This window comes from Dunckerocampus dactyliophorus, chromosome 18, assembly GCF_027744805.1.
Source record: "Dunckerocampus dactyliophorus isolate RoL2022-P2 chromosome 18, RoL_Ddac_1.1, whole genome shotgun sequence".
NCBI classification, from domain to species: domain Eukaryota; kingdom Metazoa; phylum Chordata; class Actinopteri; order Syngnathiformes; family Syngnathidae; genus Dunckerocampus; species Dunckerocampus dactyliophorus.
The window spans coordinates 2,912,568-2,933,622 of NC_072836.1; the positions used below are offsets into that span (position 1 = coordinate 2,912,568).

General features: G+C 45.6%; 2 protein-coding genes across 6 annotated transcripts; both read left to right on the top strand.

The window, feature by feature from the left end:
- The first annotated feature begins 614 nt into the window (after nucleotides 1-614).
- Nucleotides 615-8,688, top strand: pigq (phosphatidylinositol glycan anchor biosynthesis, class Q). Of its 5 annotated transcripts, none has more exons than XM_054758777.1 (14): nucleotides 615-701; nucleotides 1,177-1,373; nucleotides 1,460-1,646; nucleotides 1,730-1,893; nucleotides 3,265-3,461; nucleotides 3,530-3,661; nucleotides 3,727-3,847; nucleotides 3,935-4,061; nucleotides 4,150-4,303; nucleotides 5,007-5,118; nucleotides 6,252-6,332; nucleotides 6,426-6,540; nucleotides 6,669-6,730; nucleotides 7,553-8,688. In XM_054758777.1, exons 2-14 carry the CDS (start codon nucleotides 1,215-1,217, stop codon nucleotides 7,730-7,732), a joined length of 1,791 nt encoding a protein of 596 aa, XP_054614752.1. In that variant the 5' UTR covers nucleotides 615-701; nucleotides 1,177-1,214; the 3' UTR covers nucleotides 7,733-8,688. The 5 variants fall into 5 exon arrangements, with proteins under 5 accessions (XP_054614752.1, XP_054614753.1, XP_054614754.1 ...); XM_054758778.1 differs by having other exon boundaries at nucleotides 1,733-1,893; XM_054758779.1 differs by having other exon boundaries at nucleotides 1,460-1,640.
- Nucleotides 8,689-8,987: 299 nt separating this feature from the next.
- On the top strand, nucleotides 8,988-20,824 carry rab40c (RAB40c, member RAS oncogene family). The gene is made up of 7 exons (XM_054758786.1): nucleotides 8,988-9,278; nucleotides 9,871-10,030; nucleotides 16,070-16,130; nucleotides 16,820-16,880; nucleotides 16,957-17,034; nucleotides 17,128-17,350; nucleotides 17,415-20,824. The coding sequence occupies exons 2-7, from the start codon at nucleotides 9,889-9,891 to the stop codon at nucleotides 17,687-17,689; spliced, it is 840 nt and encodes a 279-aa protein (XP_054614761.1). The 5' UTR covers nucleotides 8,988-9,278; nucleotides 9,871-9,888; the 3' UTR covers nucleotides 17,690-20,824.
- Nucleotides 20,825-21,055: the final 231 nt, after the last annotated feature.

Sequence of the window (21,055 nt, forward strand, 5' to 3'; positions counted from 1 at the left end):
AATCTATCAGTCATTGCAAATGTAAATTCTGTGAAAACATTTTATGAATGTGTATTTTTCAGGTGTGTGCAGTTGCTCCTGATATTAGTCTTGTAAATAAAAGTGTTAAAGAAGGAGCAAAAAAGAAAATGTAAACTCTGTGTCCAAACTTTTTCCATCAAGGGCCGCATACTGAAAAATCACAAGATTATTAGTCCTACTAGTGTGAACATTTAATTACATGGGGTACGCTGGCGCCTATCCCAGCTGCCTTCGGGTACATTCTGGACTAGTCGCCAGCCAATCGTAGGGCACATATAGACAAACAACCATTCACGCTCACATTCATACCTATGGACATACTAACCAACATGCTAACCACTCAGCCGCAAGATTTCTACATGTCGTGTGCCAATAAAATACACGCTGCTGGTCACAAATGGTTATTAGTATTATCTTTTTCTTGTTACATTACGCTTTTGTTGTTGTTGTTTTTTTGTTTTATTTGTTTAATTGTTTTTTTAGAATGTGCAGCGGGACAATAATAAAGACAACATGCCACAAGCGCCGCACTTTAGACACCGCTGACGTAAACGAACATCAATGTTGGTGACTCTTTGTTCCGGTCGGAACATTTAATGTGTGGGACTGTCAACAAACAAAATGGCGGAATAGCGAAATGTACTTCATGAATGAAAGGTGAAACGCTACGTCCCCGAAAGGTAAAACGTTGCAAATGTTTGTATTGTATATCTACATTACATGCTTTACTCTTTTTATTGGCCGATGACACTATTCGATGATAACATTTTCATGGACGGACTATGGTACTTAGATACTTTAGGGATGCGACAACATCGTCCAACATAAACTATCATAATTAACTCTCATACCGTAGAAGTAAATAAAACAAAAAATAAAAAGTCGGATTTGTCCTGTATCTATCCTGTATCTATCTTTATATCACTGCATCTTTTTACAAAGATAATTTGTACTAGCCTGTTAACCATTGGAGGTGAAATCAATGAAAGTTGTGCCTCAGGCGCCCCAACCTTCATGAAGGACAAAAACGAGGGCAGTCGTGATGTTTTCACATAATCCCCTCGTCTGTCTGTCAGCGACCTGTTCCTAAAACACCCCCATAGATGTTACTTGTATGCGGGATTGACTTTGCTTGTGTATTTCTTTGCTCATCAGCTCTTCTGAAGGTCAGCGGTTGCGTGTCATTAGAAGACATGGTGCTCAAAGTCTTCTTCCCACAATGCTGCAACCGGGCGGATAGTGGGCTGCTAGTGGGCCGTTGGATCCCTGCCGATGACCACGACTCGGCAGTGGTGTTGGCTGTCATCCACTACCCGTTCATCCCCAGCCAGGTCAAACAGTACATCCAGCAGGTGTCGTGTTTTACATGCACTTCGATCACTGAAGCTCATCAAGATGCTTTATACAGTTTGGTCCTATCTGCATGTTTCTGTCCCAGATGGAGGCCCGGAGCAAAGTGGAGCTGTGTGTGCTGGGCTCTTGGAGCTTGCCCAAAGATGGTCAGGAGGGCATGGAGAGCTTCCTGAGGGACCTGAGCACCATGTTCCCTCAGGAACGATGGCTGCAGATCAGTCGCCAGATGGGAAAGACCGGCTTCACCTGCCAGCTCCTCAACCGCGGTCACAGTACTACACATTCCTCACATACTTATCAGCTGTTTTCAAGTCTAGCTAACATGGTAAAGTCCAAGAACATGTTTTTCCTTCAGCAGCTCAACAAAAGGCAACAAAGGAGGATGTGAAGAAAGACGAGGAGGAGGAGAAGGTGATCTTTGTCCACTACGAACAGAGGAAGGTGATGCTGTCACAGCTCCATCCCATCCAGAATGGCATCGCTGAGCCACAAACGGAACCTTCGTCCGAGCTGAGACAAGTATAACCAAAATATTTCAACTCAAACCGGTCATACGGTGCAATAACCCGTCTATGTCGACCCAGTCCCCGTCTACCGTGTTCCGACCGCTTTTGGTGACATCACACGTGAGCGCCAAAGCGATCATTTCTGTAAAAAATGGGTCCATTTATGTTGACATGTGTTGTAGTGTTGTTAACTGCATCATATCACCACTACGTAACTACTGTCTAGTTACACTGTATTAACATGTCCACACAGTGACTTCCTGTTCAGTGCAAATTAATAGTCAAAATAAAAACATAGCAGCACAGTTGTCCCTTGCCACTTCGCGATTCGAACATCACGCTCTCACTGTCTCGCGCTTTGTCAAAAAAATTAATTAATTAATAGAAGCTGTTTTATGGTTGACTACGGTCTATTATTCATTTTTTATGCATATTTAAGCAAATTCTACATATTATTGACCTAAATTAAGCATTTTCCAGCATATAAATGTTCTAAATGAACTAAAATACACATACAGTTTAAGGCAATCACATTGATGAACTGTAGTCTACACTGGCCACTAGGTGTCACTATCACGCACCAGACTTGATTGCCAACGACAGGCTTTTATTATTTTTATAATTATTTATCTCACAACAGGCATAATAATAATAATATTAATAATAATCATCCAAATAATAACACAGGCTACAGATGTGGCCGTACTGCAGTTAAAACTCATAAGAATCCCTGACGTGACTTCCTGCCCACACGTCCGCAAGGCATTTAGTGAAACACACATGAGCACGAGCCTTATTTATGTCTTAAATGTCTTATTTTCTCTGATTATGTCTATCATTTCAGGTAATATGAGTGACTATAGGGGTGTTATTTCATGTCTAGAGGGCTCTCATAATGTTAAAACCATATGTAGGAGGTCGTAAACAGGTTTTCTATGCTCTAACTATGAAAATATTTGATTTTTAAAGAAGGAATCCTACTTTATGTAAATTCACATATCACGGTCGGGTCTGAAACCAATTAATCGTGATAAACTAAGGATGACTGTACATATGTTTCCTGCAGGACTGCCATCTATTTGTGGCTGCGGTGGGTTGAGGTTGCCTGAATTTCTGAACCATACACAATACTTCTGTGGCTAAAGTATCATATGAAAACACATAAAAATCTACACAAATGAATTAAAACAATGTCAACCAACTGCCGAATCCTTCATCATCACCCATTCACGCTGTGTCTGTGGACAAAGCCTCAAGACAGTCTGAGGGATGTTGACATAATGAGATGTCCCACTGTAGCAGCACAAGAGAAAAATGCCATCATTCTTCAGAGCCAGTCTGATGAGGTCCACAATGCATGATGATGGTCTTCCTTCCTCCTCAGGTGTTCCACACGGTGGCCCGCAGCCAGCCGCTCTTCTTCCTGGACAAGTACGACGACGGGCCGCTCAAGTCCACACACTGGCAGACGCAAGGTCGCGAGGGCAGCATCATCGTGGAGCTGCTCAAGCAGGCGTCGGTGCCCCTCTGCGCGCTCCTTGGCTGGCTCCTCTCCGTGTGGACGTGGACGTGTAGCATGCGGTGAGAAGAGCACGAGCGAGCTCTGCTATTGTGACATTTGAGCTAACCCGCGCGTTTGTCTTGTCCAGCATCTTCCGTCTTTACCCGCTGCGCTTCCTGTCCAGCAAGTTCTCCACCTGTGCCCAGCTCAGCTGCAGAAGCAAACACCTGAGGACGCTCACCTCGCCCAAATCAGCTGTCAATCACACACAGTTCATGAGGTTTGCTCCTATTCTTCTTCATCTTTACATCTTTGCTCACCTGCTGATTATTATGTTGTGTGCAGAAAAGCCCACATGTTTGTGTCCTTCCTGGTGGACGTGGCTCTGGGCATGTTGCTGGTGTCCTGGCTCTACCGAGACGATCACATTAGCATGTTGGCCAACACACTGGTGCCTGCTGCTGATGTGAGGCTGACAATCGAACGTGACTGCAGTGAAATATGCCTTTCTTTATTGTTCTGTTAATAACATTGTGCTGATATTGTCCTCTAGCATGTTGCTAAGGAGCTGGAGGAGCTGCTGCAGTGGCTGATGGGAGCTCCAGCAGGGCTGAAGATGAACCGGGTCCTGGACCAGGTGCTGGGCCGCTTCTTCCTCTATCACATCCACCTGTGGATCAGTGAGTAGACGCCCCCGCAGCACAATGTACACACCTGCTTGTAATGACTGTCACGCGACACACATCCTGTACACGACGCTGCCTCCAGGTTACATCCACCTGATGTCGCCTTTCGTGGAGGCCATCTTGTGGTACGGAGGTCTGTCAGCCTGCCTCGGCCTGACCTTTGCTCTCTCGCTGTTCTCTGACATGGTGGCCCTGCTCACCTTCCACATCTACTGCTTCTACGTCTACGGAGCCAGGTGACATTTTCTTCTTTTACCATTCATAGAACACTGTATGGGATGATGAGTAGAAAACGATTAATGAAAGGTAATTAGTCAATTGAAGTCATGAAGGAGGTTTTTCCAGGTGCACACAATTAGATTAAAGTAACTTTTATGAGGGCTGAAATATTGCCAAAGAACGCAGACACGACATGCGGTGCTGTTGATGAGCTGCGTTACATTATATGGCCTGCAGGGGGCAGGCTTTCCCAACTTTTTATCTGTGGATTTTTATAGCAGTATGTGGATTAAAGATGCAGAGAGACATCGTGAGATGAATCAGCTTCAGAAATCAAAAAGGCTTCATTATAAAACTAGTGTGTTGCTCTGCTTTGAGTCCTGCTTGGTTCTGCTGGTGCCAGCAGGAATAATGAATGCTGAGCGCTCCCTGTCGAATGTGGGAGGAGATGGACTGAATTATGCATTCATACTAAAGATAGCGCCTTGGCCTGTGGTGCATAAGGAAGTATTAGCCACATCCTCTTTTGCGTATTCGCTGAAGTCCGTTTGAACGCTTGGATTGTTGATGTAGGAAGCTTTGTCACGTTCATTTCATCTACAAGTCTTAAGGCAAACTAAAAATACCCCCCTCCTGCTCTTTTGAATTTCAGTAGTTCCTGAAAGCTGTCTTTGTACATTGATGTAAATGTTGAAAACTTAAGTGGAAATGTGATGACAGAATCTACTGCCTGAAGATCTACGGGCTGTCTTCCCTATGGAGGCTCTTCAGAGGGAAGAAGTGGAATGTCCTGAGGCAGAGGGTGGACTCCTGCTCCTACGACGTGGACCAGGTGATGCAAACACACACACATATACAGTCATCCTCGACTATCGTGAGTAATTGGTTCCAGACCCAACTGTGATAAGTGAATTTCCGCAAAGTAGGATTCCTTATTTATAAATGGGATTTTTTTATAGTTAGAGCGCATAAAACCTATTCACGGCAGTTTTTAACATTGTTAGAGCCCTGTAGACATGAAATAACACCCCTATAGTCACCTTTTCACACCTATTATCCAATATAGTAGACATAATAAGAGAAATTAAGACATAAGACATGTTAGCTTTGGGAGAGTTCCTTGTTGTTGTTTCTTTTTTGTTACTTCTGGGACTTCTTGCAGTGGCTAATGTAATGTTGCATTCTTAGAGAGTCACACAGAGTCTGACGTATTTTAAGTTTTATTGCCAACCTTTGACGCCAATAGGAGTGCTCAATTGTGCATAAAACACGGTTCAGCTCGCATACATGTCTCTCTCCCACAGCAACATGTCCTCATTATACACCAACAACATAAACATCAGAATTTAGGACATCAACATTCCAACACCAACAGGTGGTCACAGTAGCATTACAGACACCTAGTGACCACCATTTTTGCTGTTGTTTTTTCATTTTCGTGTTTAATCATATTAAAAACCAGCCACGGGCCTTATATGGTCCCGGGGCTGCACATTGGCCACCCCTGAGTTGTGTGTTTCGATGTCTTATATTTGTGCTTTAGTTCATTTAGTAATTTTTATGCTTGAAAATCTGTACAATTTGATGATCTAAACATGCATACTTTTTGACTGATAACAGGCCGTGTTAAACCACAAACCAGCAGGATTTATTAATTAATATATTTTTGAAAAACCATGATAGAGTGAAGCTGCGAAATGCAAACCGTGACGTGGCGAGGGGCAACTGTAACCGTGTCCCCCACAGGGCTGTAATCTATCTGGTGGTGTGTTGAGTTCCGATGCCATCTACTGTACAGAGTTGGAACGACAAGCTACATTCACAGACAGTCCCATTATGATGTGTTTAAAAATGAGGAGAGCAGCTAGCCCCATTTTGTGGCAGCCCAAATGCATCTGTGGCAGGCCACCACAAATAAATGAATTAATAAACACACACAGTATTAAGACGTTTGTGCCACTGCAGCTGTTCATCGGGACGCTGCTGTTCACCATCCTGCTCTTCCTGCTGCCCACCACAGCGCTCTACTACCTGGTCTTCACTCTGGTATCACACTCATCATGATCTTCTTAGGTATATGTTTGCATAATTTGTTTATCGTACTTTTTAAAACAAAATCTGTGTGTGTGTGTTGCACAGTTGCGTGTGGTGATAATGTTGTTCCAGGGTGTCATCCACCTCAGTGTGGACTTCATCAACTCCTTCCCTCTCTTCGCCATCGGGCTCCGCGTGTGTCGGCCGTACAGACTGGCAGGTAGGCTGACGTCCATGCGCCTGTTTATATGGTTGGAGCAGGTAGCAAGATGCTGTAATGTGAATGAAGTTATGATGAAGTATTGATGTAATCTGGTTTCCTGACCTTTTCTGTCACCTGCTGGTCAGAGGGTGTCAGGTTCAGGGTGCTGAGTGACGAGCCAGGCACTGCTCTTCATCTGCTGATGGAGGTGAATTTTCACATTTTCCTCTTACCCGCCAGTATTTTAATTTTTTTCTGTCCATGAGGGCCAAACAGTGGCCGAGTGGTTAGCATGTTGGCCACACAGTCAGGAGATCGGGAAGACCTGGGTTTGAATCTCCGCATCTCTGTGTTGAGTTTGCATGTTCTCCCTGTGTGTGCGTGTTAGGTTAATTGTCAACTCTAAATTGTGCATAGGTATGAATGTGAGCGTGAATGGTTGTTTGTCTATATGTGCTCTGCGATTGGCTGGCGACCAGTCCAGGGTGTACCCCGCCTCTCGCCCAAAGTCAGCTGGGATAGGCTCCAGCATAACCCCGCAACCCTAATGAGGATAAGCGGCATAGAAAATGGATGGATGATGAAATTCAGTGATTATTTGTGGCGCCCCTGTTGGCCTTCACTCATAACACATTATAACGCACCTGGTCTGCCAGAGAATAAGAAGATATAGATATAGTACCTTAGCAAATTAGAGACTCTGACATGAAAGCACATATCGCGCTTCTCAATAAGCAGCAGTGTCCCTCTCCCCTATTTAAAAGCACACCCAGGCGGCTCAGTCTTGTTTGTGACATTTCACAAAAGAAACGACAGCAGAAAGTTCATTTGTACTTCTAAGCATGCAGTATTTGTTTTGCTTTTCATGTTTTTTCCTCACTTTTTGCAAATGCCTCTTGGCCAATCATGCAAATTTGATGATTACATCATTTTCACCACCCCCACAGATAGATTGCAGGCCTGTGGGGAACAACATAAATCATCACCTTCCATGTCATAGTCCAAATTATTTTGTCTCTGAATTCATCAGATCAACCCTCTGAAGAGCAGCACGGTGATCCAGACGTACCGCACGCCCACCTATAGCTGCTACCCCAAAGACTCGTGGGCCGCTCTGGTCAAGAAGCTCTTTGTCGGGGAGCTCATCTACCCCTGGACGCACAACAGCACCAAGGCTGCTAGGAAGGCTGACGCTACCAAGGCTGACTGAGAGGGCTGATGGAGGGGCTGAAGGCCGGCGGGCATGCAGGTAGAGAGAGAACGAGAGAGAGAGGAGGAAAGGGAAGAGATGAATAAATAATGAAATGGAAACAGATGGACGCCAGCAGAGAGAAAATGGAAAAGAAAAGTGAAACCAGCATGATGAACACCGCCGTCGATGACGACAAGGCAGAAGGGAATCAAATGTTTGTGTGACTTCACAACCGCTATCACCAAGCAGTCGCACGCTGCTTTGGTGAAATGAAGATGACCTTTATTTTGAAGCGTTTTGTGAATCAGCCAGTGTTTATCATCTTGTACATGACTAAAACCCTTTTTCTAATTGTAGAATGTTATTTAGTTACATATTTTGATACATAGAGTTTTGCGATTTGTTCTATTCTCCTTTGTTAGAAGTTATTTATGAGATGCAGCACTGCCGTTTATGCTAGAAGCGTGAAAGAAATCAGTCATATAAAAACTGCTGAATCTCAAATTTTAGGTCAAGTTCAAGCCAGGAGCTAAAGATAGCCACCACAAGCTAATGGTGTTATTTGTGACTTGATTATTTTTCCCATAGCATTATTAATCAAAGTCTTAACATCAGTTTAGACCAAATGTTCCACATTGAACAAGTGGAATTTATTTAATAATAACAATGATTTATAAATGTTTGTGTCTGTTGTCATGTAACGGATCATTTGAAGTGTCGACATGAACCAGTGTAAAAATGTGTTTAGATATTAAAAAAAAAATTGATTGCATACATTTTTATTGTTGATTTATGTGATCTCCATGATGGCCCTTTGCTATGAAATAAAACTAATGATATTGATGTCTGCTGGTGTTTTGCCAAGCACACAAGTTACCAGTAATTAGTCATTTTGAACCAGGAATTTGGAAATATGTTGCGTGTCTACTTTCAATCACTTGTGTCGTGTATTGGCATAATGACCCATTGTCACAAAGAAAGGAATGAAACTAAACATTTTAAAACACGAAACTGATTAAATTCAGTAATTCAAATAGTTCAAGAGACGGTCGGTGATTGATTAATTTGAATCAGCGTAGTAAGGTTGTGTGTCTTTGTTTAGTGCGACAATTTGATCATCTTTGTTGTTCCACTCACCACCTGCGTGTTGTTGACAGCAGTGCTTGAATGACAGCTTCCCATGACCAATGGCAGTTTTCATATTTGCGGTGTTAAACAGACCGACCAATCGCACAAGTACAAGGGCGGGGCTTGAGCTGGAGGGCGGCAGCTGCGGGAGAAGGCAACAGTGATCTGTCAGGCGGCGGCGGAGGCTTTACTGTTGTCGGCTCCTCTTCCACCACACCATGCCTCGGAGGAACGGACAGATATGGACGTCGCGGACTGACACGGCGGATCACACGAAGAGGTTCGGACTGGATCTATAAATCCCCGTGGCGTTTTTCCTCCGGGACGATTCCTTGGATGTAACGCAGGCGAAGTTCCAGTCGTCTTTGTACCCGGGCGAGAGGACGACAAGGCGGCCTCGAATCGCGCAGACGCCGCTGGAAGTTGAGCTCACCAGGTTAGCATGTAGCTAGCTAGCCCTTAAACAGCAGTGTGTGTGTGTGTGTGTGTGTATGTGGGGTGTTTAGCTGCTGACCCCAGCGTGTAACCTGGAATAAATGTGACCAGTGACGGTGTCTTTAAATACTTTTTCTGCCACTCCGTGACGTTTGCAGCGGTCATCCGTGTAACGATAGCTAGCTGGTTAGCTTGTGTGGCGGGACTAGCTTGCCGTTTAGACCGTTTTTGAAAAGGGACCTTGTTTTCGACTCTAGTCAACAGAAACTACTTTTAACGTCCAGTATAATTTATGTAACGATGATTTGTATTACATACACGTCCCATTGAAGCCTTCCAAATATGGCTTGTTTTGTCCCATGAAAGTATTCCACACTGCCAGAGGATTCCTAGTTTGTTTTTGCCTTGAGTTCGCATCCCAAGTGAATTGTTGCTCCTCCAGTCCAGTTGTTGACACATGACACTGGGCTGTGTAGTGTAGCCAGCAAGTTCCCGCCCCCATAAATATCTTTATTCTGGAGCAGGCTATCTTGTGTGTTTATGTCCAACTTGACATTCCCTCATCATCTTCCACTTCTTCTCCACGTCTGCAGGGCTCCCTGTGAGAGGCCATGGGCAGTCAGGGCAGCCCGGTGAAGAGCTACGACTACCTCCTCAAGTTCCTTCTGGTGGGGGACAGCGACGTTGGCAAAGGGGAGATCCTGGACAGCCTCCAGGACGGCTCGGCTGAGTCCCCGTACGCTTACAGCAGCGGTAAGTCCGTCCCATCTCTTCCCATCACATCTTTGGGCCCTGAGCCCCTCCTGTTGTCGTCATGGTTGTTCATCACAAACGTCATGAGTTTACAAGCTGCTGAGAATAACACAAGGAGCTTCCTTGACTGCCTTTAAACACAGACACACAAACACACACACACACACACAGCTTCCACGTGAATGTATGGACATTGTTGCCATGCTGGAGGACAACCGAGCCAGTCAGTCCAGGTTTTTCCATGACCTCATCAGTGAACAAGACAACACAGCATCATGTTTTGTTGCGGGTGTAAAGGTGTACACAAGTGTCATCACTTCTTGACACAGCCGCAGCGCTGCGCCTTTGCTGACTTTGTGGGTTATTCTGAGTCGTTGTGTTTATTTACATTCTACGTCACAGTGGCGGTTATGCTGAATAAGCTGCGAGAGGTGGACACAAAGGAAATGTGGAGTTGTTTCATCTTTGAAGGTGCATCAACCTTTACATGTTGGACATCATAGTCAGTGCTTCCCTCAGCACTGCAATCTATCTGTGGCATTAGATTACAATTATGTCTAATTTGCACCATTTGAGCCCTCGTCCACATGCAAATGTAGGTTTTTGTTCTTATAAAATGAGCTTTTGGAGAACTCTGTGATCAAGTCTGGCGCTTGTCTCACAACTAGTGACACCTAGCAACCAATGTAGAATGCTGCATTCACAATTTGAATGCGGCTTCCTTGGATTTGTATTTTAGTTCATTTAGCCATTGTTATACTTGACAATGCTTAATTTAGACAAAAAATATGAAACATTTGCTTCAATATGTATATTTTTTTACTAATAACATGCCACATTCAACCACAAAACAGCATGACTTATTAATTAGTATATGTTTGGAAAACCGTGCTAGAAAATGAAAGCGCGATGTGGCGAGGGACGCCTGTATTGATAAACACATGCGTTATAATGCGCGACCAAATCAGCTGTGGCGTGTGTGTATGAGGTGTGCTAAGAAGCACAAATCTATCTGTGGCGGTTCAAATGCAATCGTGCCGTGCCGCCACCAATGAATGAATGTGTGGGAAACACAGCTAATACGGCGTGAGGGGGAAAAAAACAAAGTGAGGATGCTGTCCTTGTTGTTGCCAGAGAGTGTCTTCATGAATTATGAAGCTCACACAAAGTCAACGCTTGGTGTCCTTTGTGTCCTTTTATTTACTTTGTGACTAAAGTAAATATTTGAAGTGGAGCAAATCAGGACAGGGGATTGGATGAAAGTTTCTTCAGGCTGGTTTTGGAGGCATAGATCGCTCACCTGACTGAGCGATGCTGCACGGATCACACAACATGTTTCCTCACCTCCTCCACCTGCACTTCTCACCTGTAGTTGTCCCCCATCTAATGAGATCCAGTACAAGATGTGATGGAGCACACCTGGACACCACTGTACACTACGGCAGGGGTTTTGTGGTGCTGGAGAAACGTGGAACGCAGCAGAACATCGTGCTCTCAGCCGAGCGATCAGAGCAGCTATTGATCATCAAGTGACGCCCGTCAGCAGCCAGAGTGAAGGAAGCACTCTCACTCGCTCGCTCTCCGTCTCTGCAATGAAATTTGCTCAGCACTTTAGCTCGGTGGAGGCTTCATCAAGGAACGTTGGTGATGTTATAAGCCAGCGAGCGTTGATTGCCTGCACTCTTGTTCATCTTTCATAACGTGCGGTGGAAGACGCAGCATAGAAGCATGGGGAAGGGTATCGATTAATTCTAAGTATTATCTGATTTGACAAAAATAAATGGCACCGAGCCCCCTTTGGACCTCCACGTATCATGGAATGGCCTTGCCACCATGTGCAGTCGCTCGCTGTGGCTTTCACTCTCACTCCCGAAGCCGCTGTGCAAAAAAGTAAAATCATCATTCAACTCCCAGCGCTTCAGTTGTTCGGCCCAAGGGAATTTCCCCGACCGTGTGGAAAGAACAGGAACCAGTTGAGAAGATCCAGGGGAACATGTCCGGACACGAAGCGGCAGGTGTAGTCAGACGAGTTTCGGTTAGCACCATCCCACCTGCCTGAGGCAGAGTGCTGCCACCTTCATCCTTGCCGTTAAACGCTACACACATGGTACTACTCAGAAGACAATGAAGGCATTATTGGACCTGTTACGAACTGCAAGGTTCTGGTTGGGTGACTTTGAGCTACACCTGACCTTTTTGCTGAATCTTGTCTGTCGGAGGGGGGTGCGAGATGACGCCATCGTCTGATTGTGGCCATGACATCTGTGCATGTCATTTTTATGGACGCTGTGGGAGAGCAAAAAAAACTTGAAAAGCAAAACAAATGTTTAGAAATACAAAATAATTTTCTTCTCTTGCTGTTTTGTTTTAATATCACAAGCAAGACAGAGCTTGCTTTTAGATGGGGTCAGGGCCACAGGCTCATTGAGAAGAGAGATACGTGCTCTCATGTCTCCAAAAGCATTTTGGCAGAGTGGTTAGCATGTTGGCCACACAGTCAGGAGATTGGGAAGACCTGTGTTCGAATCTCCACTTGGGCATGCGTGGTTTTTTTTTTAACATGCATGTTAGGTTAATTTGTGACTCTAAATTGTCCATAGGTATGAATGTGAGTGTGAATCAAGATCAAGATCAAGAGATCAAGAGAGTTTTATTGTCATGTGCATAGTAAAACAGCAGTTATACCATGCAATGAAAATCTTATTCTGTTCATTCTCCCAAGAAAAGAAAGAAAACAAATGAAAGAATAAGAACATAAGAAACATAAACACATAAACATATATACCAATAAATTAAGCAACAACAACAGAAGAGACATTAATACAAGTAAATAATACAAATAAATAAATAAATAAAGTGCTATGAGTGTGTGCGTGTGTTGCGTGCGGCGTGTGCGAGTGCTTCGTTGAGGAGCCTGATGGCCTGTGGGTAAAAGCTGTTTGCCAGCCTTGTGGTCCTGGACTTCAAACTCCTGTAGCGTCTGCCTGACGGTAGGAGTGTGAATAATGAGTGTTGTGGATGTGTGCTGTCCTTGATGAGGTTGTGTGTTCTGCGTAGGACTCTAGATTTATAAATGTCTTGCAGTGAGGGGAGGGCTGCCCCAACAATGTTCTGTGAGGTCTTGATTACCCGCTGGAGTGCCTTCCTATCACGTGTTGTACAGTTACCGTACCAAACAGTGATGGAGGCGGTAAGGACACTTTCGATAGTGCATCTGTAGAAGCAACTCAGGATTGTGGTGGGCATGCCAAATTTCCTCAGTCTTCTCAGGAAGTACAGTCTCCTTTGGGACTTCTTCATAATTTGTTGGGTATTGTGAGACCAGGTGAGGTCCTCGCTGATGTGTGTGCCAAGGAACTTGAAGGTTTTCACCCTCTCCACCTCAGTCTCATCAATAAACAGGGGTCTATGTGGCTCCTTTTCCCTTGTTCTTGGGTCAATGATCATCTCTTTAGTCTTATCTGTATTGAGAAGGAGATTGTTATCACGACACCAAGCTATGAGGTCCGCCACCTCTCTTCTGTATGATGTTTCAACACCACCAGTGATCAGGCCGATGACTGTAGTGTCATCCGCAAATTTAATGATGCTGGTGTTGTTCTGGGAGGCCACGCAATCGTAGGTGAAGAGCGTGTAGAGGAGTGGACTCAGCACACACCCCTGTGGGGTCCCAGTGCTCACAATTCTTGAGCTGGATGTGCGATTGTGGACTCTGACTGACTGGGGCCTGCCTGTGAGAAAGTTAAACACCCAGTTACAGAGGGAGGGAGACAGGCCAAGTGTGAGGAGCTTATTTGTGAGTTTGTGGGGGCAGACTGTATTAAAAGCAGAGCTATAGTCTATAAATAGCATTCTGACATATGTGTCCTGGCCCTGTAGGTGAGAAAGGGCTGTGTGGATGGCAGTGTTGACTGCATCATCCGTGGACCGGTTCTGGCGATATGCAAACTGTAGAGGGTCCACAGTTGCCGCCGGGATGCTCTTTTGATGTGGGTCATGACTATTCTTTCAAAGCACTTCATAACAATAGGAGTGAGTGCTATAGGGCGATAGTCATTCAAGCAGGTCACGTTGCTCTTCTTGGGTACGGGCACTATGGTGGTGGACTTAAAGCAGGTCGGTACAGATGCTTGTGCAAGCGACAGGTTAAATATGTCAGCAAGCACATCAGCAAGCTCTGATGAGCAAACCCGAAGTGCACGTCCTGAGATGTTGTCTGGCCCTGCTGCTTTTCGTAGGTTTGTTTTGTTTAGAACCCTGCGCACATCAGCTGATGTCACCATGAGAGGTGAGTCCTGTGTGCTCCCCAGGTTCAGCCACCCTCTCTGCTCATCAGGAGTTTGGGTGTCAAAGCGGGCATAGAACTCGTTCAGCTCATCTGGAAGTGTGGTTTGGCTGGACGTGGCTACGCTACTCTGCTGTCGATAGTCTGTGATGTGCTGGAGCCCCGCCCACATGCGCCGAGGGTCTGAGGTGGAATAGTAGCCCTCCAGCTTCTGTCTGTACTGTCTTTTGGCCTCCCGTATGGACCTCCTCAGGTCATATCTGGCCTTTTTGTAGTCATCAGCGGTGCCCATGACAAATGCAGTCGAACGAGCACGTAGCTTAGCCCTTACATCACAGTTCATCCACTGTTTTTGGTTAGGGTATTTTCTGTAATACTTGGTGGTGGTAACAGTCTCTATATAGAATGGTTATATGTGCCCTGCAATTGGCTGCCGACCAGTCCAGGGTGTACCCCGCCTCTTCCTTGAAGTTAGCTGGGATAGGCTCCAGCATAATGAGGATTAGCGGCATAGAAAATAGATGGGTGGATGATGTCCATGAAATTCAGTGTTTATTTATTTGTGGTGCCCCCTGTTGGCCTTCACTCATAACACATTATAACGCACCTGGTCTGCCAGAGAATAAGAAGATATCGATATAGTATAGTACTTTAGCGAATTAGAGACTCTGACATGAAAGCGCGTATCGTGCTTCTCAATAAGCAGCAGTATGCCCCTCCCCTATCTAAAAGCACTCCCAGGCGGCGCCGTCTTGTTTGTGACAATTCACAAAAAAAAAACGACAGCAGAAAGTTCATTTGTACTTCTAAGCATGCAGTATTTGTTTTGCTTTTCATGTTTTTTCCTCAGTTTTTGCAAATGCCTCTTGGCCAATTTATTTCTTCTTAAACTAAGAAAGGGTTTCAAACGGAGTGGGGAAGAAGTACAAAGTAAGAAGCCACAAACTTACCACTTCCACACTTTTTTTACACTGCAGCCTTGGCGGGCTACATCGGGTGCAAGTTAGGGTAATGTAATAGGGAAGGATGTCTCATCCATGTAACATTACTGCCACCTAGTGACCAGAATATGACTTGTTTTGACTAATAATAGACCATAGTCTACCACGAAACAGCGATCGCTAATTATCTCTGAAAAACCGCGATATTGCAAGGGACGACCGTACTAGTAAATATAGCAACAAAGTGGCTAAGTTGGCACTGAACCCTCCTGCTACGTCTTCTTATTCCCTGGAAGACCAGATGTGCATGAGGTGTGTTAAGGGGTAGAGTTACCTTGCCATCTACTGTACGGAGTTGGAAGGACAAGCTCCTTTCACAGACAGTCCCATTATAATGTGTTCATGAGCGGGCCAACAGGTAGCGCCAAATCTATTTGTGGCGGGCTGGGAAACACTGTCCACCAATCAAATACTCTGCAGTAGTACCCACTAAAGCCCTGGTGGACTTCAATAATGCCAGAGATGATCCAAAGACATAAAACAGGCTTTTAACTCCCTCTCTGAAGAGCAACATCATGTTCTGGACGTTGTATGCTTCTGTGAAGGATCACCAGAGCTTAAACATTCATTGCCCCTCATGAATATGTAAGATCTCGTCTGTCCTTTTCTGTTTCTGTCATCCACGCTTCATCGTCCCCAGCTAATTATGAGCCTCTGCGGTTCCATTGTGGGTCAATTTTGCACTTTTTTCTTTTCGTAGAGTTCCAAGAAGTGTTAACCACCACTCACGTTCTTCTCTTTTTGTCCGTGCAGGCATCGACTATAAGACCACCACCATTCTTCTGGATGGGAGGAGGGTGAAGCTGGAGCTTTGGTGAGTGATGATTCTTACAGCAGAAGAAGATGTCGGGGACACATTGGATCCACGTACATAATAAACGTGTGTTGTTCCGTACCTCGCGCACACGTTGATTGCTCAGTAGAGATGCTGCACGTAATCGCAGAGTGTGAGGCGTGTTTAGTGGAAGTGGGGCAAGTGCGGAGCCAGCGCCTGCTTGTCTCCCCTGGGGAGAGAAGTTTCACGGCCGAATCCTTTTTATTTATGCTGCATCAGGCTTTCCTCCGCCGCCTCACGCCTCTTTTTTCTGTCCAATTTTTTTCTCGCTCGCTCGCTTCCCACCAAAGTGCTGCTGCTGCTGCTCGTGTTGGTGTCATGACTCATCTCACTCAGATGGAGGTGGTTAAGAAAAGCAATAGGTGTGTTTTTCCTGGGGGACGTGTTTTTCCGTGATCCTCAGCACTGCAGCACATTTACCTTAATGCTGGGATTACAAGAGCACACCAAAATCACTGCAAACGATGTTCAGGACAGGCCAGATAGTTATTTGGTAAATGCTTTCCTCAGATGCCCCGTTATGACTTTTAATCATCTTCACATTCATTTATTTGTGGCGGTAGTACCTGCTCATAAACGCATTATAATGGGACCGTCTTTGAGCGTAGCTTCTCTTTCCAAGTCCATACAGCTGTAATTCTGCTTCTTTGTCTTCTTGCACTCTTCAGGGACACTTCAGGACAGGGGAGGTTCTGCACCATCTTTCGCTCGTACTCCCGCGGGGCTCAGGTGAGCGCCACTCGAAAACTTGGACACCTCAGTGTTCCAAAGGTTGTAGATTGAATGATGCTCTACCTTCCTGCAGGGCATCCTGCTTGTGTACGACATCACCAACCGCTGGTCGTTTGACGGCATCGACAGGTGGATACGAGAGATTGACGAAGTGAGTGTAGGGGGCGCTGTGTATGTGTTGAGTTGAAGTTATTCCAGGATTATTTGAATGTTTTGATTGGTCCGTCTCTCTGTGATGCATCAGCATGCCCCCGGCGTGCCTCGCATCCTGGTGGGAAACCGGCTGCACCTGGCCTTCAAGCGGCAGGTGCCCACCGAGCAGGCGCGGGCCTACGCCGAGAAGAATGGCATGACCTTCTTCGAAGTGAGCCCGCTGTGCAACTTCAACGTCATCGAGTCCTTCACGGAGCTGTCGCGCATCGTCCTGATGAGACACGGCATGGAGAAGTTCTGGCGGCCCAACCGAGGTGCGTGTCAAGTGATGTCGATGTTTGTTAACCCCACCGAGTTACCGACGCTTCTGTTCTGCAGTCTTCAGCCTTCAGGACCTCTGCTGCCGAGCCATCGTGTCGTGCACGCCGGTCCACCTCATCGATAAGCTTCCACTTCCCGTGGCCATCAAGTCTCACCTCAAGTCCTTCTCCATGGCCAACGGCATGAACGCCGTGATGATGCATGGACGCTCCTACTCGCTGGCCAACCCGGCCGGTGGCTCCAAGGGCAACAGCCTGAAGCGGTCCAAGTCCATCCGCCCACCCCAGAGCCCCCCGCAGAACTGCACCCGCAACAACTGCAAGATCTCCTAAGTTTAATTTTCCCCTCCGGACGATGACGAGACCGCGCGGCGTTTGCCAGGATGCACGAGGGTGTGACACGGGGGGAAGCAGTGCATCCCTCCAACCTGACGGGCTGGAGAGCAGGAACGGGATGAATGATGTGCTACTCTCTCGACGAGCCAGAACACGCTAGAACCTTTCAGATACTTGCCAGGGGGAGCGTGGAGAGGAAGTGAAACATTTGAGTGTCCCGATGCTACTTTACAGCTCAGATGACTGACTCTGGTCTTCTCCACTTGTACAGACGTGTCTATGCGACACTCATCGTGTGTCTGCATCGCAAACCTTTTTCATCTTCAATAAGCTAAAAGTCCTCACACACACGAGCACACTCCACTCCTTTGGTTTGACGTCGCCTTGATGGAATTGCAGCTGCACAAGCAGGTTTAAACCCCACACCCTCCTTGTGGTCCTAGCACTGACTAGTGACACTTTACTAGTCCTGACTAGTTAGTAGTACGCCACTGAGGGGTTCAACTCTTTGCACTTCCATTTTTTTCTTCTGCGCATCGCCACCTACTTTCAAGTGGGATGGCTTGTTGCCATGGATACCAGCCACTGCTACAATAAGTGACTCATCTATTTCAAGTCCCTCACACTTTTTGCTTTCTAGCTTGACCCAAGTCCAGGGAAAGATTGTTCTCTTGCTTTTCCTTCGCTGATCTCTTCATCCACTTGAGCTAGCCTACTACTACTAAAACTACAATATTACTACTAGTAATACTTGCACTGGGGCCACTTTTAGACAATAGCGGCAATGGTGAACAGACCTGATTCCCATTTGCACCCCTCCATCCTCGCAGTTGTGCAGGTGCTTTCCGAAGCGTAGGTTAAAAAGGTTTGGTAATTTTGGCACAAACAAGCAGCAGGAAGTTGTTCTTTCTTGAGAGCGGAGGTGTGTGTCGGCGTGTAAACAAAACAGGACGAGTTGTCGCACCGATGCAGAGACACTTTGGAGCCACATGAAATGTTGCCGTTGTCAGCAGACACGGGTCCTGTACTTGCCCCTCGCCCCTGCATCATTGACACTATTCTCTGCTCAACTCGCAACAAAAATTAGCTCTACTGACTGGTTTTAAAGCACTATCACTTTGTCATTTGAAGACATTGTCAACTGTTCTTTGCTGTCTTTATTCATGTTTTGAATCTCCCAGCCAGCCCCTCTGCTTAGGAGTGCGTCACAGTGCGTTATTAACCATTTGCTAAATGTTTATATTAGGGCGGCATGACTCACAGTATCCGTGCTTTTGCCTTTAAACTGCCATCGTCACGCTGTCGCGTCATGTTGGACAGCTTCAGTCCAGCTGTTCCCACCAAGCTCATCTGTCTTCCAGTAACACACAGCAGACTAACTGGGAGGAAAAAAGGTTTTTACAGCACGTGTGTGTGGTGGTGGTGGTGGGTGGGGTTGTATCTAGGGGGTTGACAGTTATGGACAGTTTTTGTTGCAGTTAGATGCCGGCTAGACCTTTGAGTCTTATTTTGAGCAGCTAAACTGCTGTAATAATCTCGCAAGAAAATGGCAAACAAGGCTCTTTGTTGCCTTCGGGCCCCATGGGAAATTGCAGATGTTGTATTTAGGTGTCATCTGCTGCATGGAAATGTGACGGCGCTGCTTTCATGCGGCGTCTTCTGATGTGCCCCGCCGCCTCCGCACGCCGTCCCCATGATTCACTCCTGCTAAATAATAGATGCTCTTCTCATAGATCTCAGGAGGGCCTCCATCAGTGTGCTGCAGCTCCTCCTCGCTCCTCTTTCATCCTTTCACTCCTCAGCATCTGCCTCTTCTCTCTCTCGCTCTCGCTCGCTCTGTCTCTCTCTCTCTCTCTCTCTCTCTCTCTCTCTCTCTCGCTCGCTCGCTCGCTCGCTCGCTCACTGCCATGTTTCCCGCTATTCCGCTTGTTGTTCTCGCTTCTTTTTTCCACCAGGTCCATCTGCGCTTGGATGATCATGGACTCCATGAGAGTGTTTCTGATGCTGTACCACTTTTAATTCCATCTCATCTAATCACCACTTTAGTGATGGGTTTTTTCCTAAATAATCTGGAGTGTTAAAAGGGAAAAGCTACTTTTGATGTTTTTGAAGGATTTGCTTGTGTTGCTCATGCCTTCAGACACACACATTGCTTATTTATATCCCCAAATATTCTCCAAACTGCAGTCTTGTGGGTTGTGTGGTTCAGTTTTGGAGCTGATTTGGCAAACGGCAAAAAAAAGAAAGAGATCAGACCATTTTTTCCATTGGCCTTGGTGGAGGTTTGCTCTTTGCTTCATGTTTTCACAAAGCGTCGTCTCTCACTGTAATCCAGTGCAGACAGCGTTCCTGGCGGCAGCACCATAGCTTGTAGATGTTTGTAGTGACACTCCTGTTGGGAATGTGTTTCCTTCCTTCCTGCCAGCCAGCCACTGGTTTTCCACCGGCTGCTCTCTGACACATGTTGAAGTTCAAGTTCTTTTAGTTGTTTTATGTCCCGTGTGATAGATTTCCAATCAGGAATCTGGACTGAGTGTAAGATTATGTAAACTACAACAGCAAATGGCACAAGTGCTCGTGTTGCTTACTGGGGTCTTTTGCACAAAAAGGGGCTTTAATGTATATCAACTTTTATTTTTTAGGAGCCTTGTGATTAATTTTATTAACTTTGCGAGCATTGTCTCAATTTGAGAATGAATTTGAGTCAGCGCTGTTGCCAAGAACTCCAGAAGAGGTTTCCTCTCTGATGGCCAGGAAAGTGTTGTCGTTGCTGACTCGTGGACGCCAAACATTTTGTTTGTGATCTTCAACATCTTCCTCTCTTTGTGTAGGGACAGTTTGTTTTCAAAATGATTTTCTTCACAAGGGGAGAAAGAAGGAAGATTCAGGATGCTCTGTGCTTTGGCCTGTTGGGCTGGTAAAGCAGCAGTGTTATGAGATTTATAACAGAGTGAAAACACTATTTTTGGGCCCAAAGCTGCTGAGGTGTGAATGTGATTGTGCGTGTCTGAGAAATAAGATGAAATGTTTGTTTTCCTTTTTCTTTTTTTTTTTTAAATTATTGATTGTACAGTTTTAATGCCGTGACTGTTTGAAGAGAGACTTTTTCACAATAAAACCATTGAATGTTAATATATTGACCAATTATTATTTTTAGATGTTGTTACTCTGGCTGTCATCATCAAATGTGGACAAGTATGGTATGTTTTTATTGTATCAGAACAACTTACGCTGAACACATGATTACATTTGAACCATTTAACATGTCAAAAAGGAGTAGGAAGAATCGGAGTTATTTAATCTTACCCCTTTACAATATTTTACGTTTTGACACGTAGTTCACTCCCTGTGAGAAAAGAAAGA